This window comes from Herpailurus yagouaroundi, unplaced genomic scaffold (assembly GCF_014898765.1).
Source record: "Herpailurus yagouaroundi ecotype Mexico unplaced genomic scaffold, PumYag 379, whole genome shotgun sequence".
Classification (NCBI taxonomy): Eukaryota; Metazoa; Chordata; class Mammalia; order Carnivora; family Felidae; genus Herpailurus; species Herpailurus yagouaroundi.
This window is the reverse complement of record NW_024412596.1, coordinates 976278-1001742: the sequence shown is the minus strand read 5'-3', so window position 1 is coordinate 1001742 and position 25465 is coordinate 976278. Positions and strand designations below refer to the sequence as shown.

Genomic DNA, 25465 nt, shown 5'->3' with positions numbered 1-25465 from the left:
GCGAGTGTGAGGCAGCAGTTGTTGGTGGCAGAAGTGGGATGGTCATTAGTAAAGACAAGCAGAGGGATGGCCATAGGAGCCGGTTGCTGAGGGGTAGGAACATACCCACCTCGCCTGCTGTCACCCATCCCCAGAGGCCCTTGGCCATAAGCTGTGCTAACATAGCATGTAAAGCTCTTCAGCTGGTACCAGGCACATGTTAACTTCATTACCTCTCTCAAGGGACAATATAGGACAGTTAGAAGGAAGCTGGGCTGGAGGGGCCAATTCACTTGCCTGTCCCGTCAACTCTGAGCCAGCTCCACCAAGTGCTGTGGGCTCAGCAGTCAGCCCCTGGCCTCAAGCTCAGACTTGAGTGGAGCCACTGGCCATACAAATGCACCTCAACTCGGAAAGAGACCAGGCTCGTAGGGTCAGGCCTCAGTGCACGAAGAGGAAGAAGGCCCTAACCAAGCATCAGCCCTGTTCAGGAGGAGAATTCCTGGCCTCTTTCGCGGACAGAGGAGATCAGAGAAGTTGCCTTCCTCAGTTATACCGAAAGTAAACCTAAGCTTCTCTCTCCTCAGGATCTTTTTACTTAGTTATCAACCTAGTACCTACGGCTCTACCTGGGCAAAGGGCTGGTGCAGCCTCCTCTGTGCAGCCAAATTCAATCACGCCTGATCAGAAAGGGCTCTGCACTGGTTGCAAATTTGATCATGCCTGGATCCTTCCCCCAGAAAGAGCTCTGCACTGGTTGCGGGGGAGGGTGGAAAGAGGGAACTCCTCCCTCGATGCTTGGGAAGAGCCCATATCAGAAGCCCAGAAAGGCATTCCAGTTCCTGTGGCCCCTGGGCAGGATCCTGACATCCCATCTGAGAGGGACAAGTGCACAGGCCTGCCGGCTATGCAGTGGGACCAGCAGGTGGTGCCAGAAAGAGAGAGAGTCTCCCAAGTGCTGGGAGGAGGGGGAGGGGATGCAGGGGTGGATGCACCTGCGGCCTGAGGGCTAGATTCCAAAACCCGCCCAGCCTGCAGTTTCCTGGAGGAATTAGCAGTGAGGAGAGACGTTGCTAGTGCAGGAGCCATCCCAGGGAGGCTGCCTAGGCGGGGCCCCATTCTCTGCCCTGTGGTATCAGCTCCCCCACCTGGGGTCTAAGGGAGCTGACCACCAAAGACAGTCCGACTAGTTGACTAGCCATGGCGCCTGGGTGGCTCAGTCGGTGAAGCGTCCGACTTCAGCTCAGATCATATCTCCCGGTTCACGGGTTCGAGCCCCATGTTGGCTCTGTGCTGACAGCTCAAAGCCTGGAGCCCGCTTGGTTTCTGTGTCTCCCTCTCTCTCTGCCCCTCCCCTGCTCGCGCTCTGTCTCTCTCGCTCTCAAAGACAAACAAACAAAAAAAGAGCACGACTAGTAAGACTTTGGGGTCACATTCCCATCAGCGTGACTGTTCCCTGCCTCAGTTTCCTCTCCACCTCACAGGCGAGGATAGTCTCTAGTAGCTACCTTGAGATTTCAGGGGTATCCACAATGCTCCCTTGTGACAGAGACTTGAGGCCCAAGGTTAGAATGCCCAGAAATGTTTAATTTGTCGGTTGCAGCATGGCGCTAAGGGACAACATGGTTGTCTCCAAGAGACTGAGGGGCAGGAGGGGACCGGAGAAGCAAGCCCTCTTGGGGGCTGGGCATGCCGGCTGCCTTTTTGGTTGGGGGCTGGGCCTCCGACCCCAGCCCCAGGAGACCCAAGGCTGTGTTGAAGAGGTTGATGGGAGTGGAACCATCCGTGATGAGCGTTGATTTCAGGCCCAGGCTCTGGAGCAGTTTCACCTTGAGGAGCAAGAGGGAAGAGTCAGGCCCCTGTTCCTTTTCTTGTCTCCTTGGCCACCACCCACACTTATGGGACTCTGCAGCTGTCACCCGAGCCATCCTCCTAGGATTAGTCGGGGACAATAAGCGAGGTGTATCAGGGGAGACTGAAGGTTTCACCAGGGCTTAGAAGGCCTGAAAGACCCGGCCCCACTGTAGCTGCTTCCAGAAGCTCACCATTCCACCCTCGGTTGGGGCCAGTCAGCCCTTTCTGTTCCTTAAACGCACTGAGTTCTGTTGTCCTTGTGTCTTTGCACATGGAGCCTCTCCCAGGAAGCTCCAGTCAACTCTACATCGGCCTCAAGTATCCCCTCCTCCGAGGGACTCTCCCTAAACCAGCCAGCATCCCTGGCTCGACTTCCTTCAAAGCACTTGCCACGGACTGGGGTTCCACTTGATGACCATCCACCCCAGGGGCTGCAGCTCCCTGCCGAAGCTAGCACAGTGCCTGACAGAGGCCACCGTGCACAAGTGCTATAGGCCGGGACACGGGGACAGTTCCACCTCCTCTCCCCTCCGCCCCCAGCATCATCTTTCCAGATACGTCTGCCCCAGCTCTGCCTTCTTGGTTTCAAATATGGTCCCAACACACACATACACACACACACACGCACACACACACCAGCCCCCTCCCCACTCTGACCTGCATCTCTGGCCCAGCCACAGCAAGGTCCCTGATGGTGCTGGGGCCCAGGGCCTCTGTCATCTGCTTGAACTTCTTCACCTCCACCTCCGCCAGCTGCTGGGCCTTGCTCACCTCCAGCTCCAGCTGGGCCCGGGCATAGACCAATTCTAGTTCTCGCACTTTCCGTACCCGTTGGAGCTCAGCCTCCTGGAAGGGGGTGGGGGGAGAGAACGCAGGATTGTGTGGCCCCTGGGAACTGTCCCAGCAAGCCAGAGGGAACAGAGGCCAAAGGGATGGAACTGTAAACGGAGAGTCAATTCGGGGTGACTCCTGGCCAGGCTGCCTTGTAGCTGGTGACTGGTGGGAGTCCTCAATCCAAGCCTTGGTTCTGCCGTCTGTAAAATGGAGACAGTACCTGCCGCCTGAATGGGACTTGAGGCATTAAATAAGACCGTGTGTGTAAGACACGTGCAGCACTTTGCACAAAGCTGGCCAACGTGTGAGTGCACGTTACACAGAAGACAGAGGTCATCATGCCAGGAGGGGAAAGGTGGTTAAGCGAATAGACACAGGGCAAAGGACTTTATAAACCACGGAGTATTTAAATAGGGCTTTGCATCAGGACACCTGGTCTCCCACTCCTCTCCAGGGCTGCAGCCATGGGGCCTCTTCCAGACCCCCGGGGCCGCACCCTTCCACAGGCATCGCCCCCACTCACCGTCTCAATGGCCAAGGCCTCGGCTTTCAACTTGGCCTGTAGCACGGAGCCTTCTCCCTCGATGCGCAGGGCCTCAGTGCGGGACTCGGCCTCCGCCTTGGCGGTCCCCGTGCTCTCCACGGCAGTGCTGGAGGGGCGGCGGGGGTCAGGGGACGCCAGGAGGAAGCCCAGCCCTGCCCTCCTCCACCCTCACTTCTGCGCAGCAGAAGTCACACTCGTCTCAGTCCCTCCACCAGCTGCTTTCCAAGACTGGGCCCTCTTTTCCTCTGGTTCTCAACCCACCTCAGAGCCTCCAGCTCCAAGAGTTCGCGGCGAGCCTTTTCAGCTTCGGATTGGTCCAAGATCTTCTGCCTCTCAAGCCGGCCGCGGGCTTCTTGCTCAAGTCTCTGAGCCTCGTGCCTGGACGGGAGAGGGGACTGGGAAGATGCTGGCCATCTTCCAAGATGCGAGCCAGCTCTCCAAGGGCAGGGACCGCCAGTCTGCTGGGGGTGCCCGCGGGAAGCACTCAACGTGCCAACGGAAGAACGGCGGGCGCGCTAACAGCCTGGCACGATTGCAGGCGCAGGGGAAGGGACGGACTGGTGACCCGAGGCCCCCGCTTCCACACAGCCCACCCTCCAGTGGGGAGAAACAAAGGGACGTGGTTGATTTCGGACAATGACAAGTTCCCTGAAAGTGGGTGATGGGACACCAAGCAGAGCGGGTGCTGCTTCAGTTGGGGCAGAAAGAACTGGGCTCTGCGAGGAGGCGAGCTTCGGGCTGAGGCCCGAGGAGGAGGCCGGCTGAAGCACTCTAGGCGAAGAGCATTCTGGCCGGAGGGAAGAGCCAGCGCAGAGGGCCCGAAGCGGGGAGCCCGGCTGTGCATCTGAGGGGCAGAAAGGAGCTGCTGGGATTGGAGCACGTGAGCCTGGGAGAGGCTGGAAGGTGAGGTGGGGGAGGTAGGCCTGGATCCCCGGTGCCTGGAAGGACCACGGAACAAGTTTGCGTTCTAGCACAAGCAAGGTGAGAAGCCACAGGAGGGGGATGGCACCTAGTCGTACTTTTTTTTTTACTTTTTTTTTTTTTTTTTTTTTTGAGAGAGAGAGAGAGAGAGAGAAAGAGGGAGAGAAGTCAGGAAGGGGCAGAGAGAGGAGACACGGAATCCCAAGCAGGCTCCAGGCTCTGAGCTGTCAGCACAGAGCCCGACGCAGGGCTCGAACTCACAGACCGCGAGATCATGCCCTGAGCCGAAGTCAGACGCTTAACCAGCTGAGCCACCCGGGCGCCCTGTCCTAGTCGTATTCTTAAGTGGGCCATGCCATCTGCTAAGGGTGAACGCAGGCCGACCGTAGGCGGGGGCGGGGGAAGGGCACCTTGTTACCCAGGTCGTGGCAGTGGGCCGAGGTGAGGACTCTGGAGAGGTCTGGCCCGCATTGGACACTGTGGGCAGTGGGGAAGCCCTGCCCCCAGGCCTCACTCACTTGGCAGCTGCCTCCTGGGAGTTGGTGGTGATCTCAATGGCCAGTTGGACGCTGCGCTGTAAGGCGTCCCGGGTCCTCTGGTCCACGGGCTCCACCGACTGCACGTCCACGCTGCTGACCACCAACCCGTTTTGGGGGAAGACGGCCCGGTCGCGGGGCTGGAGCAGAGCCCTGCCGTCGAGCCCCTTGGTTTCTGGGGTCTCAAAGCCAAAGACAGCAGTGCGAATAATGCGGGCAGAATTCTTATGGAAGTCATCGAAGGTGACGGAGGCCACGGCCCCCCGCACCCGGGACGCGATGGCCTTGCAGGCGTCACCCACGAAGTCAGGCACTGAGAAGAGCTTGGCTGTCTCCTGTGGGTCCTTCCGGTCCCTCAGCTCAAAGTGCCTGTGAACAGAGAGGCCCAGAACAGGGAAGCCATCTTCCTCCAGGAAACGGCAACTCTCATCTTTGAAAAGGACTCCGACCCCCACCCCCCGTCACTGCCAGGGTCTCCCACGACAGAGAACGAGAATTGCTACCCACCATGGGCCCAGGTGAGATGCCATCTTATTCTCCTAGCCACCCTAGGAGGTGGGGATGAGCACTATCCCCTTTTACAGATGAGGAAAGAGAGGCCCAGAGAGGTTAAGTGACAGGCCCAAAGTCACATCATATGTGGCAAGCCAGAAAGGTGAACTCAGGCAGCGTGGCTCCAGGGTCTATGCTCTTAGTGACCATGCTGCAGTGCTCACCCCCGCCCCCCCACCCCCGCCCCAGAGAGGTCAGCGCCCCCATCTGCCCCTGTCACAGTCCTGGCCACTCCGCCCAGAGGTGGGTGTGGTGGGGCACAGCCGCCCGTATGGGACTCCCCTCCCCCGACTCCGGTCGCTGCCATTTGAGCTCTAACTACGTACAGGGCACTGTTCCAATTCTCACCGCATCCCTTCGACCGCCCCGTGAGGCTGACGGTTGTCACTCTCATTTTACAGATTGGGAGATGGAGGAAACCACCGAGTCACTGGCCTAGGTCCACAGCTAGCAAACGGCAGGGCCGGGACCCAGGCAGCGAGCCCCAGAGCCTGTGCTTGGGGACATCTGCCCACTCGCACTGGGTGTGTCCAACCAACATTTTCATGACCTTGCAGTTATGTGGTTGGCTGAACGTGAGCCCAGCGCTGCGGGACCCAGGGCTCTTCCTCCTGGCTCCCCCACCCCGGCCGTGCCAGCACCCCTGCCGAGCCCTCCCCACCCCTCACCAGTTGTAGGCGAGCTGCAGCTGCAGCCTGGCATGGTCTGCTGTTTCGATGGTGATGACGTCTGTGAAGAAGTCAGGCCCGAGCAGCAGGCAGAGAGCGCGGCGGGCGTGGGGACGCTTGGGCCTCCCGGCCGAGAGGGACAACACGGTGAACTGCTCCTCGGGACCCAGCGACACCAGCTCGGGCCCAAAGACCACACTGCAGAGGGATCCAGGAGTCAGACACACGGAGAACCCCTCCCGCCTGGTCCCCCTCGCGCCCCCCCCCCGGGCGCCTCCGCGCCCCCCCCCCCCCCGCCCCCCCCTTACCCTCCCCCACCGCCCCCCCCCCCCAGGATGGCCCCTCACCGAGCTCTCTTCTCTCTGTAGTCATACACCTGCACAGCAGCGTTGTGAGGGACCCGGTAGCTGACCACGCGGGTCTTGTTCCGGAGAGGGGAGGGCTGGGGGGTCTTGGGCATCTCCTTCACACCCCTGTCTGCCAGCGGGTCCTGCCCCTTGTTCAGCAGATCCTCCACCCCAGGAGGTAGCTCTTTCTCCCACAGGACTTCGTCCTGGGTCAGCATGTAGGTGCTTCCAATCACAGCTCGTACCTTGAGAGAAAACGGGGAGGGACGTCACCCGGGAAGGGAAGGGGGAAGGACCCAGCCAGCAGCCCGGTGGGGGGGGTAGGGTAGCGTGGCGCTGTGGCCAAACATGGTCTCTGGAACGAGGCTGTATTCAGATGCACCGGCTGCTAGCTCGGTCGTCTTGGGCGCACCCCCGCTTTGGTTCCTCATCCGCACAGGGTTGAGGAATGAATGACATCTCAGATGTCTAGTGCTGAGAACTTGGCACGTGGTAAGGGCTTCAGAGGATTTCTTCTGGAACTTTCCTTCTGGGGGCAGCTTGGAGGGCATCGGAGGGACAGATGCCATCAATCCTAGGACCTAGGTAACATTCACTAACACTTCCTAGGATTCTGAGCTCTACTTTTAGGTTGGTGTCTTAGAGAAAGAGGTTGGAGATGTGGTCCTAGGTCAGACCAAGGTCAAGGCTTCAGATTAGGGCGGGGGGGGGGGGGAGCGGTTGGCAAAGAGGAAAAATTCCACCTGGATAAGGGGATGGGGGAGGAATTTGGTTCTTGCTGTTCCCAGGCCACTCCCCAGTTAGATCTTTATGCTGGGGCCAGTTCTGCAGTGGAGACAGAGTCCCCGTCCTTAAACCTGGCTCATCTTCTCCCTGGGGAGCTTCTCGAGTTTGCACTTCGCTATTTACGACAAAGGAAAGGCAGATACTCCACAGAATGCCGGCCTGCTCGGATGCCACCACCAAGGCTGTCGAAGTCTCCGCCCCCATCTCCACCACGCACCTGTCCCCGTCAGCCCCGAGCAGGCCACCACCGTGGCCGCACGACAGTAAGGGTGCCCATCCCTCAGCTGTTACCCTTCCGGTCTTGACATCCTGCACGTAGATGCCCTCATTCTCGTCCAGAGGGATGGCCTGACGTTCTTCCACCACCTCTACCTTGGCAGAGGGCACGTACTCCAGGGGCCCGCGGATGAGCCAGTTGTCCCCAGCCTGGTGGGAGACCTTCTCCTCCTCTTCTCCCTCCTCCAGGGGTTGCAGGGCCCTCAGCAGCAGCCCCTGCTGCTCTGACAGCACATATATATCCTGGATGCCTCGCTCCAGCCTCTCTCCAGGCTGGAGGAAAAAAGACTTCTCGCCCTAGCGGAAAGACATGGGGTTAGAAGCGGTTGCCACCCAGAGTCGTGACTGCCTCTGATAGTGCCTCTTTTGGTTCCTGTGGCCACAGGCCTGTGATGAGGACAGGAGCCCCAAAAGACCCTCCTGACGTTCCCACTGTAATACAGCGAAGCATTATCGGGACCATGAGGCTCTCGACAAATGCCCACAGATCTCGTCCGGTCAAACCGCCCTTGATAAATCCTGTAAATCGTCAGGACCTGGACCCTCACAAGCTCAACCGTTAAGAATAAACCTCTTGGAGGGCCCGGGTGGCTCAGTCGCTAAAGCGTCCAACGCCCTTTTTTTTTTTTTTAATTCATTTTTGGGAGAGACAGAGCATGAGAGGGGGAGGGGCAGAGAGAGAGGGAGACACAGAACCCGAAGCAGGCTCCAGGCTCCGAGCTGTCAGCACAGAGCCCGACGCGGGGCTCGAACTCACAAACTGTCAGATCATGACCTGAGCTACAATCAGATGCCCAACTGACTGAGCCACCCAAGTACCCCGTAAGTGTCCAACTCTTGATTTCAGGGCAGGTCGTGATCTCATGGTTTGGGAGTTTTGAGCCCCGCATCTGGCTCTGTGCTGACAGTGTGGAGCCTGCTTGGGATTCTCTCTCTCTCCCTCCCTCCTCACCACCCCCGTCCCTCCCATGCACTCTCTCTCTCTCTCTCTTTTTCAAAACTAAACATTAAAAAAAAAAAAAAAGCTTAAAAAAATTTAAGAATGACCCTCTTGTTGCTCATTTCTCCCATGCGTTGTTTTCTTGGGATGGTGTCGTCTGGACATTGGCAAACTCAGTTTCTGGGCCAAATCTGGCCACTTTTTTTTTTTTTTTTTTAACAACCTATTTGAGATATAATCTATATACAATTTTTCCGGTTAAGGTCTACAATTCAGTTGTTTTGGCATATCCACAGAGTTGTCCGGTCATCTCTAGGATCTAATCCCAGGGTTTTCATCACCCTGAAAAACTCATTAGCGGTTCCTCTCTGTCCATCCCTGCCCCCTCTAACCACTAATCTATTTTCTATCACTACGGATTTACCCATTTGGGACATTTTGTATAAACGGAACCACACAGGGGTGCGTGGCTGCCGCAGTCAGTTGAGTATCCAGCTCTTGATTTCAGCTCAGGTCGTGATCTCAAGGTCATGGGATCAAGCCCCACATCGGGCTCCGCACTAAGCGTGGAGGCTGCTTGGGATCCTCTCTCTCTCCTCTCTCTCTGCCCCTCCCCCCCAAAAAACTACATTTTAAAAAGTAAAATAAATGGAATTAAACAATTCCAAGTACTAGCTGAAATACTAATGTAGTTTTTTTTAATGTTTATTTGTTTCTGAGAGAGAGAGAGACAGAACGTGAGTGAGGGAGGGGCAGAGAGAGGGAGACACAGAATCCGAAGCAGGCTCCAGGGTCTGAGCTGTCAGCACAGAGCCCAATGTGGGGCTCACACTCACGAGCTGTGAGATCACGACCTGAGCTGAAGTCGGACGCTCAGCCGACTGAGCCACCCAGGCGCCCTGAATGCTGATCATTAGCACACGAGCATCCGTACATGCTTATTTCCTTTTATAGCTGAAGGATATTCCATTGTGTGGATATGCCTCAATTTGTGATCTGTTCATCCACTGCTAGACATTTGGGCTATTTCGGGAAGTAAAATGTTACAGGAACACAGAGGCACTCGTTCATTTACAAGCTGTCTATGCTTTTGCTCCACCAGTACAGTGGAATGTGCTCCCAAAGCCCAAAGTATCTACGATCTGGCCCTTTACAGAAAAGTGTGTCGATCCCTGATAGTCCCATGTATAGTTAAGAGAGGGGTGAGGTGGGGTGGGGAGAAGCGCAAACCAAGAGGTTTGTTTTATGCAAGATGACAAGGTTTCCAGAACAGCAGGCGCGGATGGGACCCGGGAGGTGCTCCCAGAAGAAACTGTGTGGAAACTGAGGTTGGGGGCCACCAGGGAGATCAGGGGGACTCTGTCTCAAAAGACAGAACTAGACGTGCAAGGACACAGAGGGAGCCAGAACAAGCTTGGTGCTTCTAGAACATGTACCTGGGGTGGGAGGAGGGAAGGAAGAGGTCGAGGGCCTCCAGTCAAGGGCATTCACCCTCCCAGAGCAGAGCTCCAGGTGAAATGGAGGCACTCACCTTGACCACACGCTTCTGCCCCAGCTGGTTCTTGCCATCCGGTCCCACTGGGTCGAGAATCACACAGTAGTTGCGGGGGCCCAACGTGGTGATGGGCACGACCCCCAGCACCTCCTCGTAGACGTCTGGCACATGGGCCTCCGTGTCCTGCACGGTCACCAGCCACTCCTCCCCCGTGCGACGGGTCACTCCTCTCAAGTCTCGGAAGTTCTGCCGAGCCCGGAGGTGCAGGGCCGTCTGTAGGACAAGAGGTCGGGGCGTTTGGGGAAACTGATCTCGAAGTTCCTCAGGGGACCTGGGAGCCCCACTGGCCACTAAGTGCTCCCAGGCCTGACCGCCAGTCTCCACCAACCCAGGAGGGCATTTTAACCCTCTCAGAGGACTCAGGATACCCCTCAGGTATCTGATCTCTACAGTTTTCTTTTAGTGGCCTTAGAAATATTGCTTCTCTTTCACGTTCATGTCCTCTGCCACTATTCTCTGCCGCTCAGAGTGATCCCTACCCCAGGGTCCCTTAACCCCCCAGAGCACAGACCTTTTCTGTGAGGATCACGGCGTCCACCAAATCCAGAACCTCCTCAAACACTCCCGGGAGATATGCCCCCACGGAACGCACCAGCCATTCTTCCCCTGGGTCGGGTGAAGGGTGGGGGTTGGGGGGAGGGAGAAGCCATGTCAACATGACAACAGGGTCAGGGGAGAGCCCGCACAGGGGGGGTTAGGGAAAGCAGCAGCGGGCAGCCCCCAAAAGCTTATAAGAGAGATCCCAGGGAAGTACTTCCTCCCAGGCTGCTAGTGGCCATCCCCAACCCTGCGGGCAGAACACGGCCTGTCCGCCCCCATCAGCACCGCTTATCGACCCCACCTGTCACCCTCTCCTTGCCGTCCCGGTCCCAGCACTCTTTGCGGGCCCTCAGCCGCAGGGCCTGGTTCTGCCTGATGACCGTGGCCTGGATAATCTCCAGGACCTCCACCTCCTTCTGGGGGATATATGTGCCTGGGGAGGGGAGAAGAGGCTGGAGGTGAGCAGGTATCAGAGCTATAGTGGAAAGGCCAGGAGCCTCTGACCCGGACTCCGGCCAACGGAAGGAACTTACCAGGTCCTTCAAATAGCCACTCATCTCCTGCCACCACCTTCTCTCCATTCTTATCCTCAAAATCCAGCAACGCCTTAAGATGGAGGGCAGTGTTGGGCATAACCACCTGCAGTGGAGTGATGTCCTGACAAGGGAAGAAGGGAGGTCATGGGACATCCAGTAAGTACTGTGACTCCAGGAGTCATGCCCAATACCTTGGAGGTCAGAGTCCGCAGCACCCATCTTTATAGGTCCCCCCAAAAGCCGCCGAGTGGAATGTACAAGGTAGGGGTAGTCCCAAAGCCATCTGACCTGAAGAACTAAAACAGCTGACCGAGCAAGAGGAAGCCACTACCAATGAGCCAAGAACACACGATCCTCTGTAGGAAGTGCTTAGAAGCGGTTCTGAATTAGAAACCTAGGCTGGGAAACTGGGATACACCTCAAGGCCTAGTATGCCCCGGGGAAGTGCAGAAAGTAAGGAAGTGGGAAGCCTGGACGGCTGTAACAGGCATGCTTTGGCACGTGGCTTTGTCATCAGGGTCGCTTCATGGTCACAAGATGGCCACCGTGCTCCAGCCATCACGTCTCTTTTCATCAGGAAGGGGGACCTGGCAACAAGCATCCAAACCTTTTAGAAGTTTGTAGAAAGGTTTCTAAGAGTAGAGCTTCACTTGGTCTTTGATCTGAGGGAGGCAGGAAAGGAGAGAAAGAGGCTCAGAGAGGCTGGAAGAGATATGCCCAAGGTCACACAACTAGTGATGAACGGGATCTGGACTTGAACCTCAGTCTTTAGTGAAGCTTAGCTGCCTGCCGCTCCTTTCTCTGACCAGAGTGACCCAGCGCGGAAAGGTCGAGCAGCTCTACTCTCTCCCCACTGACCACACACTGGGTTGGAGGCAGGCGAGCCCTTCCTTGTGCATCTTCAATGGGCACAGCACCTGGCTGATTGTGGTAGGGGCAGGCCACACACACACACACACACACACACACACACACACACCCATCTTCCTGGATTGGAAGTGTCCAGCAGGTGATAAGACAGATACAGACCCCTGTCTCCAAGCACACCGTGGACAGTGTCAAGGGACAGAGGTTGCAGAAACCTAGGGCACATCAGGAAAAGCCCTCTGGGAGTGGCATTTGAGCAGGGGCTCAAAGGAAGAGCTGGCTTTTGATATAAAGGTGCAGGAAGAGGAGAAAGTGAGATTTCTGGAAGGAGTGTGGGGGTTTTTCACCTCCCACATCTACTCTATCATCATTTTCTCCCTGTTCCGCTGAAAGCTGCATCTGCCTTTATCGCTGCCATTCCCCTCACCTAAGTCACCATCTCTTGCCTGGATGATGGAAAGATCTTCCTAATCTGTCTCCTGGAGGCCACCCTGGTCTCCTTCCTGTCTGTCCCCCACGCCACTGCAGGCTTCCAGCTCAGGTGACTAGGTACCCAGTAGTATCGCCACAGAAGATTGGGAATGCGGGAGAAGAGCAGATTTGGGGGGAAGGGAAAGTGTCGGGTTTGGATGTCCAGTAGGAAGTGGCAGTGGGACATCCAGGAGAGAGCCTCCCACAGGCAGCTAGGGGCTCACAGGTCGGCAGCTCCCAGCGACGGTACAGGGGTGGATGTCTAACATAGACGAAGTGGGCAAGGCCACGAGAGCATGAGAGGGCTCACAGGAGGTTCAGTACAGAATCTGAAGGCAGAGGGCAGGAGAGGAGAGGGAGACATCGAAGAAGATGGAAAGAGATATCCACAGAGTAAAACAGGAAGATAAGTTTTAGCGGGGGGCCGGGTGGAGGGGAAAAAAAGACAAGTTTTTTTGTTTTTTTTTTTTAAGTGTTTGAGAGAGAGAGAGAGTGAGCAGGGGAGGGGCAGAGAGAGATGGAGACAGAGAATCTCAAGCGGGATCCACGCCCTTAGCGCAGAGCCCAATGCGGGGCTTGAACTAATGAACCATGAGATCGTGAGCTGAGCCAAAATAAAAAATCAGACACTCCACCAAGGGAGCCACTCCAAAAAGACAAGTTTTAATAACAGGGCAGGTCAACAATGGTTGTGGCTAAGAAGACCCGTGAGACACAGAATGTCCACCCAGGTTAGGAATTAGGAGTTGGGAGGCCTTGGAGCTTTGTGAAAGCGAGTTCAGTGGAGGTGGGGGGTGGGGGCAGGGGCCAGATGTAGGGGCTTGTGAGGAAATGGGGCAGAGGACATCAAGCAGTTATCAAAGGGTAAGTATGAAAGGAAAGCGGCAGCAGTAAATAGCTAGAGATTGGATTTATATATAGGGCCCTCATAAAAGTTCCTACTTTTAAATTTAAATTTCAGGGGCGCCTGGGTGGCTGAGTCGGTTGAGTGCCCGACTTCAGCTCAGGTCATGATCCCGCGGTTTGTGCATTCGAGCCCCGCGTCGGGCTCTGCGCTGACAGCTCAGAGCCTGGAGCCTGCTTCGGGTTCTGTGTCTCCTTCTCTCTCTGCCCCTCCCCCACTTGTGGTCTCTCAAAAATAAATAAATGTAAAAAAATTTCACGTGTGTATCCTGGGACCCAGCAATTCTTAATAGTTTCTACTCTTAAAGAACAGGAAACACTATATGTGCCTGGTTGGCTTAAGTTGGTAGAACATGGAACTCGATCTCAGGGTTGTAAGTTCAAGCCCCAGGTTGGGTGCAGAGATTACTTAAAATCTTTCTTTTTTTTGTTTTTTTTTTTTTTTTTTACATTTATTTATTTATTTTTGAGAGAAAGAGCACAAGTGGGGAGGGGCAGAGAGAGAAGGAGACAGAATTCAAAGCAGGCTCTGGGCTCTCGAACTCAGAAACTGTAGATCATGACCTGAGCCGAAGTTGGAGGCTTAACTGACTGAGCCACTCAGGCGCCCCTAAAAATAAAATCTTGAGAGGCCCTGATAGCCGGTTAAGCGTCTGACTTTGGCTCAGGTCATGATCTCATGGCTCCTGGGTTCGAGCCCCACATCGGGCTCTGTGCTGACAGCTCAGAGCCCAGGGCCTGCTTTAGATTCTGTGTCTCCCTCTCTTTCTCTGCTCCTCCCCCACTCACACTCTGTCTCTCAAGAATGAATAAACATTAAAAAAATTTTTAATTAAAAAAAATCTTGAAAAAATGTTTTTAAACACACACACACACACACACGCACACACACACACACAGCAAACAGGAACATGAACAAGGACACACAGATAAGGATACTCGTCACAACACTTTTTCCTTATAAATCGGAAACACCATGAATGATACTCAACAGGAAAATGGCTCAGCTTTTAGCATCATCTGGAATTACATAGAACAAATGAGACTTATATAACAATATGCAGAAGCTCATTCAAAATACACTGACAGGGGCGCCTGGGTGGCGCAGTCGGTTAAGCGTCCGACTTCAGCCAGGTCACGATCTCGCGGTCCGTGAGTTCGAGCCCCGCGTCGGGCTCTGGGCTGATGGCTCGGAGCCTGGAGCCTGTTTCCGATTCTGTGTCTCCCTCTCTCTCTGCCCCTCCCCCGTTCATGCTCTGTCTCTCTCTGTCCCCCAAAAAATAAATAAACGTTGAAAAAAAAATTAAAAAAAAAATACACTGGCAAGTGACAATGTGATAGCTTTATGCAAATAGGTTATAGTTGATATGATTTTTTTTTTTTTACACATACTTATGTTAATGCATAAACATATCTGGAAGCACAGACCCTGAATGGATGACAGTAGAGGGCTCTGGCGAATGGCGAGTAGAGATTGGGGGCAGAAGTCACGAAGGACCTTACAACCTTCTGGATGTATTCTTTAGAATGAAAGCTTCTGCAAGTAAGCCTTTAAGGGCAGAGAAGGATGGAAGAGATAGAGCATATTTATTGGCCAAGAGAAAGGCAGCAGTAGTGGGGATATTAAAGACAGAGAGGAAAGAGAAGCTCTTAACATTACAGGTTAAGTGTTGGACTTCGGCTCAGGTCATGACCTCATTCATGTTCAGGACTTCGAGCCCCCCATCGGGTTCCACGCTGATGACGCGGCACCTGCTTGGGATTCTCTCTCTCCCTCTCTCAAAATAAATAAATAAAAAAGATAGAAGTATATAAACTTACCCAAGGAGGTGAAAGACCTGTACCCTGAAACTACAAGGCATTGATGAAAGAAATTAAAGGAGATACAAATGGAAAGACATTTTACGCTCATGGATTAGAACATTGTTAAAACGTCCATACTGCCCGAAGCAATCTACAGATTTCATGAAATCCCTATCAAAATACCAACAGTATTTTTCAGAGAACTAGAACAATCCCAAAACCTGTATGGAACCACAAAAGACCCGGAATAACCAAAGCCATCTTGAAAAAGAAAAACAAAGCTGGAGGTAGCACTATTCCAGATTTCAAGTTCTATTACAAAGCTGTAGTGATCATGACAATATGGTCCTGGGGCAAAAATAAACATAGATCAATGGAACAGAATAGAAAGCTACAATTATATGGTCAATTGATCTTTGGTAAAGGAGGCAAGAGAATGCAATGGGAAAAAGTCTTTTCAACAAATGGTGCTGGGAAAACTGGACAGTTACATGCAAAAAAAAAAAAAAAATGCAACAGTACCGCTTTCTTACACCATACCCAAAAATTAACTGAAAATGGATTAAGGACCTGAATGTGAGACCTGAAACCATAAAAATCCTAGAAAAGAGCACAGACAGTAATGTCTCTGACATTGACCATAGCAACATATTTCTAGGTATGGTCTCCTGAGCAAGAGAGAGAAAGCAAGAACAACCTATTGGGACTACATCAAAATAAAAAGCTTCTGCACAGCCAAGGAAATAACCGACAAAACTAAGACAACCTACAGAATGGGAGAAGACCTATCCATAAAGGGTTAGAGTATCCAAAATATATAAAGAACTTACACAACTCAACATCAAAAAATAATCTAAATTAAAACGGACAGAAGACATGAATAGACACTTCCCCAAAGACATCCAGATGGCCAAAAGATACATGAAAAGATGCTCAACAGGACTCATTATCAGGGAAATGCAAATCAAAACCACAAGAAGCTATCCCCTCACACCTGTCAGAATGGCTCAAATCAAAAACACATGAAACAATAGGAGTTGGCGAGGATGTGGAGAAAAAAAGGAATCCTTGCGTACTGTTGGTGGGAATGCAAACTGGTGCAGCCACTGTGGAAAACAGTACGGAGATTTCGCAAAAAATTCAAAATAGATCTACCCTACGATCCAGTCATCACCCTATGGGGTATTTACCCAAAGAATGTGAAAACACTAATTCGAAAGGATATATGCGCCCCTTTGGGTATTGCAGCGTTACTTACAATAGCCAAATTGTGGAAGCCCAAGCGTCCATCAACAGAAGAAAGGATAAAGAAGATGTGGTATATACACACAATGGAATATTACGCAGCCATAACAATAATGAAATCTCGCCATTTGCAACAACATGGATGGAGCTGGAGAGCATAATGGGAAGCGAAGTAAGTTAGAGAAAGACATACCGTATGATTTCACTCATATGTGGAATTTAAGAAACAAGTGAATAAAGGGAAAAATAGACAAACCGAGAAACAGACTCTTAACTACAGAGGACAAACAAACTCTGTTACCAGAGGGGAGGTGGAGGGGGATGGGTGAACTAGGTGAAGGGGGTAAAGAGGACACTTATCCTGATGAGCACTGAGTAAGCATATGGCATTGTATGGCACACCCAAGCCTAATACTGGAGGTTAATTACACTGGGATTAAAATAAAATAAAATTAAAAGGAGACACAGAAGGATAAGTCAGGTTCCCAGGGCCACCTGATGGAGTCCCCAACAGGTAGAAAGGAGATGAGCACAGATATAAAATAAGGGAAGGGGATCAGACCCAGATCCTGCCAGATGGCCTGGACTTCTAAGTATGTGGCGAAGTTAAGAGTGAGTGGGGCACCCAGGTGGCTCAGTCAGTTAAGCATCTTACTCTTGATTTCAGCTCAGGTCATGATCTCAAGGTTCGTGGGTTTGAGCCGAGCCCTGAGTCGGGCTCAGGGCTGACATCGTGGAGCCTGCTTGGGATTCCCTCTCTCCCTCGCTCTCCACCCCTCCCCCACTCGTATGTGCTCTCTCTCAAAATAAATAAACTTTAAAGGGCTTCTTAAAGGGGCACCTCGGTGGCGCAATTGGTTGAGTGTCTAACTTCGGCTCAGGTCATGATCTCACAGTTCGTGAGTTCGAGCCCCGCGTCGGGCTCTGTGCAGACAGCTCGGAGCCTGGAGCCTGCTTCGGATTCTGTGTCTCCCTCTCTCTCTCTGCCCCTGCCCAGCTTGCACTCTGTCTTTCCCTCTCTCAGAAATAAACAAACATTAAAAAAAAAATAAAAAAATAAAATAAAATAAAATGCTACTAAAAAATAGGATAGAAAATAGGAAGGGAGTGGAAAATGATAAATATTTAGAGGCATGCAGAAAAAAAGTGGAGAGAAAGCTGGTTAGGAAGGAAGAGAACCACTGAACAGAGCTGGTCTGGAAATGAGCCACTTGACCCATCAGCTACTTGTAATACTGTCATCTTTGTGGATCTGTCCCCATGGCCAGGAAGCCCCTCCTGGGTATGAGGACAGGAAGGACAGGTCGGGGTCACAGCAATCCAGGACCGGCTTTGGCCACAGGTCCTGCACATAAGAGACTGTTAAGATGACAACCTCCAGTTGGTGTAGGAAAGAGACCAGGAAGAGAATCTGAGGGACAGAAGACAGAATGAAAAGCCCTGAGGGGTCATGACAACTGAGGAGGCTGGGGTTGAGTTTCCAAGGTGGGGGAGGTGGGAGAATAACCAGGTCCCGGAGTGGACTGGCACCAGGAGGGGCTGCAGCAGAACAGAAGAGTTGAGGTCAAGAAGGCCAAGTCATTGACAAGGTCATCACAAGGACGTTAGTGAGGCTCCCATGAGTCAGAAGGGGAGGGGGAGGGAGGCCTGAGGCAGGCACCTTCTCAGTGGAGACCGGAAGGGAAGAGGTGTGGACAGAGAGGGTGGAAAAGGAACAGCTCCATGACATTGGGCTCCAAAGAGGGAGAGGCCCTGTCCTCCTGGCCTGGAGGATGTGGAGTTTGAGAGAATGAGCTGCTGTGGGCTGGGGAACCTAGGGAGCTTTCAACACTGCCCCCCCCCGCCCCCCCAACCACTCCCCACCCAGAGAGGGACTGAGCTGATCCGAGGTAGGACCTGGGTATGGGGGATTTTCAGGCCAGGGCCTGAGGGCCACGTAAACGAGGGCCAGGCCACAAGCGCAGGCCTGTGATGCCTTCCTGAGGAACAGTCACCAGTCCCCGAGCCCAAACTCATCTCGTCCACAATTGCGGTCACTGCCCACCAGACTGCCCAACAGTCTGGCACCGTTTGAGTGGATGAAATGCTCACACCCGGCATAATTGTTTAGCACCAGAGTGGTCGGGAGCTTCTAGCAGGCTCCAGAGCCTGGAAGGTCAGGAGGGGAGATGGGCTGACAGCTCTCAAAGGAGGGGAGGGTCTGCTGTGGGCATGTGAGGAGGAAGGAAGGAAGCAGTAATTCTGTCCTTGGGGAGAACCTGCAAATGTTGCCCCCACCCCCTCCCACAGCTCCAGTTTGTCTTCCCTTCAGAAGGCAGCGCAGAGCCCTAGGACAAGGCTAGGACAAGGCGGCAGAACAGGCAGAATGATTATAGAGGAAGCAAGCCAGGTACCTTTTCCAGCACCTCCCCTGGGTACAGGGGGAAGGGGTCCTGGGCCAGCCGGATCTCTAGGTCAGCGTGGCGGAGCCGTACTTGCCCTGTGACGTCGAACAGCACCAAGCCCTGGGGATCCCGGGACACCGGGTTGGCCACTGTACAGTAGTGGCGTGGGGGGACAGTCACCATGCGCATGGGGGCAAACAGGACCCTGTAGGAGGGTGAGAAGCAGCGTGAGGACCTGGGGGACCGTGTTCTCATTTCTGAAGGGGACAGTGAATGGGAGAGAAAGCGTCACCCAACCCAGGGTCAATCCTGCCTGGGAACAGGAAGGAGATGGACGGTCACGCCAGCCAGACTAACAGGCACCCCACGGCACAGTCCCAACACCAACCTCTCATTGTCCTGCCGGATGTAAGTCTTTGGCCCGACCTCCACGCGGGACACGTTGCTGTTCTGGTCCAGCACGTGGATGTAGTGGTATGGGGGGATGCGGATGATGGAATCTTCGGTTGCCATGGTGACTCCTGAGCCCAGGGCAGCAGGGGGACAGACAGGTGGGGAGAAGATCCAACAAGATGAGCACAGGGGGCCGGCACGGGGCCAGCACGAGCCGGAGGACTGGCTGGAGATGGGGGAGTGGGCCTGTCCTCCTCTAGCTCGGATTATTTTACCCTTTTGAGCCCCACGCCGGCGGCTTCCTCTGTTCTCCCCACCCAGGGCACACAGCCCATCCAGACCCCATCCCTGCCGAGACCTGCTTGACACAATTAACCGCGGAAGCCCAGGTTGTTCTCTGCCTATTCCTTTCCCTCCCCAAGCTGCCTGCAGCACTGGAAGGGACTTTAGATGAAGACTCTGGAGGTGCCGGAGGTGGCCTTCACCAGCAGAGCAGGAGCAGTGGCTGGGTGGCTCCCCGGCTCCTCCAGACACAGGCTTGTTTATTTCAGGGGATCCCGGGACCCAGCTGTATTGTAATGGTAGCCCACAGCCTAAGAATATTTACACTATCTTTGCACCCATGCCCCCCCCCCCCCCCCATTTTAAGCAATCTGGGATGAACTGTTCAGACACGGGCCACCTCTCAAGGGAGGGATCCCTGGCGGAACTGGTGCTCCCATAGTCAGCTGGGTTGCAAACCCCAACCAAATTGGTCCTTTTCTCTCCAGTTCTCTCTGGTCTGTGGTCACTCTTGGTTTCCTGTGTCTGCAGGTAGGGGTGGGTGGGAAGGGAAAGGGAATGAACAAGTGCGTCTCTCACCCACCCCCATCCTACCTGCTTCTGAATCCTGGGTGGTTCAGGAAGGTCATGTCTCCTGCCTGAACCCCCGTCCCTGCCTCCAGCAGGCCTTGGACTTTGGACGATACATCCCTTGGGGTCACACAGAGGGAACCAAGTTTATTAGACAACTCAAAGCCCTGCCCTCTGAGACTTTGGTCAGGCCATTTTGAAGCCACCAGCAGAAAAGGAGGGACACTTCATCTGCCCTACCATTCAACTAACTTCTAACCTGAGAAGCAGAAGCGAGGATGGAGTGGCTTAGCACAGGAGAAACAGGCTGAAGCCCCAAAATTGCAGAAGCCAGGGAAAGGCACAAGAATTCTACTTAACCTACACACTCTGTAAAATTTTTATTTATTTTTTTGCTTAGCTATTGTGAGTTTCCACAACCTCCCGATTCCTGCTTCTCTTGAAGAATTAGGAGCTACACCCTACATTTCCACCTAGCAAAACTGGCTAGAGTCAAGTCACAGCTGCTGCCTATAGATGTGACACCCCCCACCCCCGTCTGCCCCCTCCCCGCCAATCGTGCGCTTACCACAATCCCCACGTGCTGTCCCTGTTGTCTTCTGCACTCAACGTCACCTGCCTGGCTCCTGCTTAAGTCTCTAACTCAGCATCATGTAGTAGAACCTTCTGTAATGATGGACATATTCTAAATCTGGGCTCTTTGGCCTTGTCACAGGCGGCTACTGAATACTTGCCTCAGGGGAACTGAGGAACTAAACATTAAATTTCCATCGAGGTGGCCAAATAACAGTGTACCTCCAAGTAGCTGAGTCCCAGGTAGGGACTGTGGATCATTAGAGGCCACGCAGCAAATCAGTGGGATGAGAATCCCCATGGAATGCTTGGTCCTGTCCTTCTCTGGTGGCAGCCATGGGACAGTGGTTAGGGGCACAGATTCAGCCAGACTGCCGGGTCTTAGGGTTCTGATTCCCTGCCTTGAACGGTTTCCTTAACATCTTACCTCATTTTGAAAGGTTACAGTTTTCACCTGTCTTCCTGGTACACTTTCTACATCAAAAGAATGTTCTGCTATCTTGCAACTTTGTATGGGATTTGACCTCGATACTTTTTTGTTGCTCTGGTTTATGTGAAGTTAATTCCCCGGGACTTGTAGGAGGGGCTTTTCTAACGTCAGGGCTCCCTCTTCTGTTGTTTTCAGGCAGTGTTTGAAAATACAGGGGCTGCCTTTCTGCTTTCCTTGATCTGTTCTCCTCCCCACTCTTATCTTGACGTTCTCTTTCCTTCCTCCCTACTGCCCAGTCTCTCTCTGCTGTGCTTCCAAAGTGGCTTCCTGAGGAAGCCTCCAAAGAGCCCCCAGGAGCCGGAAGTACCTGCATCCCTTACTGGATGGGGTAACCTCAGACAAGACTGTTGCCCTCCCTATACCCGTTTCCCGGCCTGTAAACTGTGAACGGATAGGGCATCTACCCGAGTTATGAGGACTGAGGTAATCATAAAGTAGTTGGAACAGAGCCCGACTCTTCAGAAGCACTATGTTACTTATTGCTGAGGCAGGAATAGCCTAAGGCCCAGCTCCCTTAATCAGTTAGGGGATGGGGCCTAGCACCAGAGACCCCCTAACCCACCCGGCCTTAACCCCCCTTGCTGAGTGGTCAGAAAGGTGGCAAGTCTTGTGTCGCCCCAGCTGTGGGGCTAGAATAGCAGCAAAGAAGGGGCATCTGAAGGCTAAGTGAAGCCTTTGCCAGGTTCTCTGCAGGGTAGAAGCCTGGCCAGGAAGCCAGATGGGGGAGAGGAAGGGCTAGGGCTATAAGTGGAGGTGTGGACAGGGCTCCGTGAGGCACCCCCTAGGGAAGATCTGAACTCTAGAAGGCGATGCAAGGGCTGGGAAGCAGGCCCCAGGAACAGCCTCCAATGACTCCTTTTTGGACAATCCCCCACTCCCTATGGCTGAGGCCTCTCCACCATCTGTCATCCCAGCTGGGCCCAGTCAGGGGGGCTGAGAGCCTCACCCAGCTCAGTGACTCAGCTGAGAATCATCCTTATAGCTGATCTGGCTGGGCTTCTGCCTTGTTCCAAAGCCAAGCCCTTGTTTCAGCACTGGGACCCTGTCTTATCCCCCCTGACTGCCCACTACCATACCCTAAAGCTGTGCCTTCCACCTAGACCACCTGCTGTTCACCCCAGAACAGACTTTGCTCTTATCCTCTTGCTATCTGTAAAAAGAAGCCTCCACGTATGACCTCTCCAGGGAGCCAGGGAAACCACTTGACTCAGGCAGCTCGTTTGTGACAAGTCCCAGATTTACACTTTTGGGGTGTACCAGATGACATGGATAGTCAGAACATTGTCTTTCCAATAAAGCCCCTCAAAAAACAATGGTTAAGGATGATGTTGGCCTTTGGAAGGTCCTGCCTAGACCTTGGGGCTGGCCCCGGCACTCCAAATCCACTCATCCCCTCCCCTTGGGGGCCTGCTTCCAGGATCTGCCCCCTAGTCTGCTCTCTGCATACATGCCCAGCTTGGCCTGATCACACTTCCCCCAGATGTCATGAGCTTCCTGCAGGAATCCGTCAGCTGTTGCCCAAAGTCTCAGACACTGCACCACACCCACGAAGAAGGGGGGCGGGTAGTGGGTGGAAGGGCAGAGAACAAAACCTGTAGGCAGAAGCTGCTTCATCCGCTAGTTAAGACGCAGCTATAGACCAGTGTCTTGGCTCCAAAGGAAACTTACAAAAAGGAAACTTACACTACAGCAAAACTCAATGAGCCTCTCTGGTCACTACCTGTCAGAGATCTTCAGGGTCAACTGTGAGCGCCTGGCACAGTGATTCAAACAGATGTCTGAGTGACCAGCTTTATGGTGTACTGGTCTGTAGTGAGCGACATCGGCATCACCTGAAGCTTGTTAGTAAGGGGGCTTCTCAGGCCCCACTCAAGAGCTGCTGAATCAGCCGGCATTTTAGCCAGATCCCTCGTGATTTGGGCACATATTAAAGTACCAGCAACTCCGGCCTCAAGCAGCCACTCTCAGTCCTGGCTGTACTTGAGAGTCACCTGGAGGTCTTCGAAAAGCACTGATCTCTGGGGATTCTGACCTCAGTGGCCTGAGGTGGGGTGCAGGCATGGCTAGATTTAAAATCTCTCCCACTGACCCTGATACACAGCAAAGATTGAGCTCTGTCAATCTGGGGCCACTTGCTAGCTCTGAGCCTTAGTCTCCTAGACCGAGAAATGGAAAGGAAGGACTATTTCCTGGGCCTAAAGAGATTAGTGACTGCAGGATGGCTCTAGGGCACAGGAGCTCAGAGGGTGGCTGGGAGGAGGGAGAATAAAATGAGCTCAGATTACAGACTGCTCAAGGGCAGGGCATTTGGTTCAGCCTGGTCCACGGCAGGTCCAAGGAGCCCCCAAGCAGACCTGAAGCTGGAGGGGAAGTCGGTGACTCAGCCTGCCACCATCCTCCCTATCAAACTCAGGTTTAGGGAAATGTACAGGACGCTCAACATACACAGGGGCTCATCGTTGCCGTTTCCCTGTGTAAACATTCTAGTCTTTGGAGAATGCAAGAGTCACATTACTCAGGGACTGCTCAGAGGCTGTTTATTTACCAGCTTCCCAGTTTAGGGAGATTATTTCCTACTATAGGGGGACTAGAGTGGAAATTCAAGAATTTGTCTCCCACCAATCAGGTTTAAGAGCAGCTTTTTGGGAACTTTTCTTCCTAGGAAAGTGTTCTCTGAGCTCCAGCTCAACTACCTTGTGGGAGGAGGAGCAGCTTGGTGGCCTCACTGGGGACAGAACAGTTCTGCCAGCTCAGGATGCTCCTCGCCCTATCTTCACCCTACTTCCTGGATGCTGCCAATTAATGCCACTCAGTGAAGATGAAGGTTATCCAGTTGAGAAGTGACCCAGGAACCAGGCTTCAGAACCCCTGATCTAGATCAATGTTTTCTAAACTTGCTCCATCACAGGAACCAGCTGAGAGTGTTGCTCCTGTTCATGCTGATTCCCAGGCCTCATCCAGCCCCACCGCACCAGTTTCCAGGAGACTCTAGAATGTGTGTCTTTGGCAAGAGTCCCCCAAATAACAGCTCCCGCTTATTAGGAACTTAAACTGTGCCAGGCATTGTGTTAAGGACCTTTAATTCATTCATTTAATCCTCACAAGAACCTAGATTAGTTAGCAACATCACTCAGGATCACGCAATGATCAAAGGACAGAGCCAGAACTCAGCTTGGGATCGCTGCTGCAGAGCTCCCAAACCAGGAAGCACAGAACAAGAACTTAGGACCCGGGTGGGGCAGATTATTCTCTGGGAGACAGGGTCAATGGCACTTCACAGCCGAGCAATTTCTGCAAGGGGAGGGGGGTTGGGGGGGAGGGAACTCCTCCATCCAACAAGGAGGCCAGAGTCACCTTGGAGCCCTCAGGCTGTCCCTGGGCCATCCACTCAGGGTGGCTGCTCCAGAGAGCTGCCTCACCCAGAAAGCTTCACCCGGGGTCAGGCTGGGTGCCCTGTTTGCCAAGGGCAGAAACAGGCAGAAGTTTCTAGGGAGCCCCCTGACTGCACCCCATGTAACAGCCAGCTTTCCCCCCTCACAACCCAGGGGACCACCCAGGCGGGAAACAGACAACACAGGGGACATCTGCCTCAGTTACCATCCCCCACCCCCATACTTCACTCCTGAGAGCCAGCTCTAAGATCCCCATAATCACAGGCTGGCGGGTCCAAATGAGTTTCCTGTTTCTTGATTTCAGCCCCCACCCTTCCACCCCCCCCAAAAGAGAAAATGAGAGAGCCTTGCTCAGCAACCCCCAAGCCTTCTAGAAGTCAAGCCTACCTTGAGATCGCTTTGCTAACCACCTCCCAAATGGCCTGCTAGGGTCGCGGTCAGCATAGCCTTAAGTGAGGCTGTGGGAAATCCTCAACATTTGGCATAGATGAAGGATCTCAGTGTGTGGGGGGCGGGAATCACATTCTAAAAGCTCAGAGAGGACAGGCCAGAGCCGAGGTCCTTAGGAGGAAGAGGCAGAGGCCTACAGCAGGGACCCAGGGACCCAGGAGAGAGTGCGAATGGACCCAACTTGCCTCTGCCCTAACTTCTGATATGGGAGCCTGAAGTCAAGAGGACTTCGATTTGGGGGGTGGAGGAGTGTTGGCAAGATAACAAGTTGATCTACGTTTACTTCAAAAGGCAAAAAAAAAATCCAGCAAGGAAAGCAAAACCTCCCACGGCCAAGCCTCTACCCACCTTCTTCCTCCTCCGGTTCAGAGATGTCTTACCTGCCCCGGCAGAAGCAAGGCCTTAGAAGGCAGGACGGGGCTAGGCGAGCCTTAAGGGACACAAGGTCCCACCAACTGTTTGAGGGCTTTGGGACCTGTACGAAGTATACCCAGAAGGAGTGCTGCCTGCCCCAGACCCCTCAGAGGGGGAAACTCCCAGGCCCAGCCCTAGGGATCACTTCCCGGCAGGGCAGGCACTCAGGGGTGGGGCCTGGCCATTTAAAGGGCCCTCGCAGCTGGTTCTCTCTTCCTCCTCTGGGCGGCTTCTACTGCAGCTGAAGGCACTGCAGCCTCTTGGCTCTCTCGCTGAGGTCCCACTTCAGAGCCAGCTGGCAGTGCTGGGATGAGACCCGGAAGGGTCAGAGGGGCAGGTGCTGAGTTCACCTCTGCCCCA

General features: G+C 53.7%; 1 protein-coding gene across 3 annotated transcripts; it reads right to left on the bottom strand.

Annotated features, from left to right (window-relative positions):
- Positions 1 to 1545: 1545 nt before the first annotated feature.
- MVP (major vault protein) lies at positions 1546 to 25426 on the bottom strand. 3 transcript variants are annotated; one of them, XM_040463148.1, is made up of 15 exons: positions 25040 to 25426; positions 18930 to 19062; positions 18551 to 18746; positions 10866 to 10989; positions 10634 to 10765; positions 10304 to 10398; positions 9769 to 10005; positions 7313 to 7594; positions 6236 to 6480; positions 5889 to 6086; positions 4651 to 5037; positions 3473 to 3589; positions 3191 to 3317; positions 2491 to 2679; positions 1546 to 1808 (listed from the first exon to the last, which is right to left on the bottom strand). In XM_040463148.1, the coding sequence occupies exons 2-15, from the start codon at positions 19052 to 19054 to the stop codon at positions 1590 to 1592; spliced, it is 2673 nt and encodes an 890-aa protein (XP_040319082.1). In that variant the 5' UTR covers positions 19055 to 19062; positions 25040 to 25426; the 3' UTR covers positions 1546 to 1589. The 3 variants fall into 3 exon arrangements, with proteins under 3 accessions (XP_040319082.1, XP_040319083.1, XP_040319084.1); XM_040463149.1 differs by having other exon boundaries at positions 25072 to 25426; XM_040463150.1 differs by lacking the exon at positions 25040 to 25426 and adding an exon at positions 24629 to 25033.
- Between the last annotated feature and the right edge of the window lie 39 nt (positions 25427 to 25465).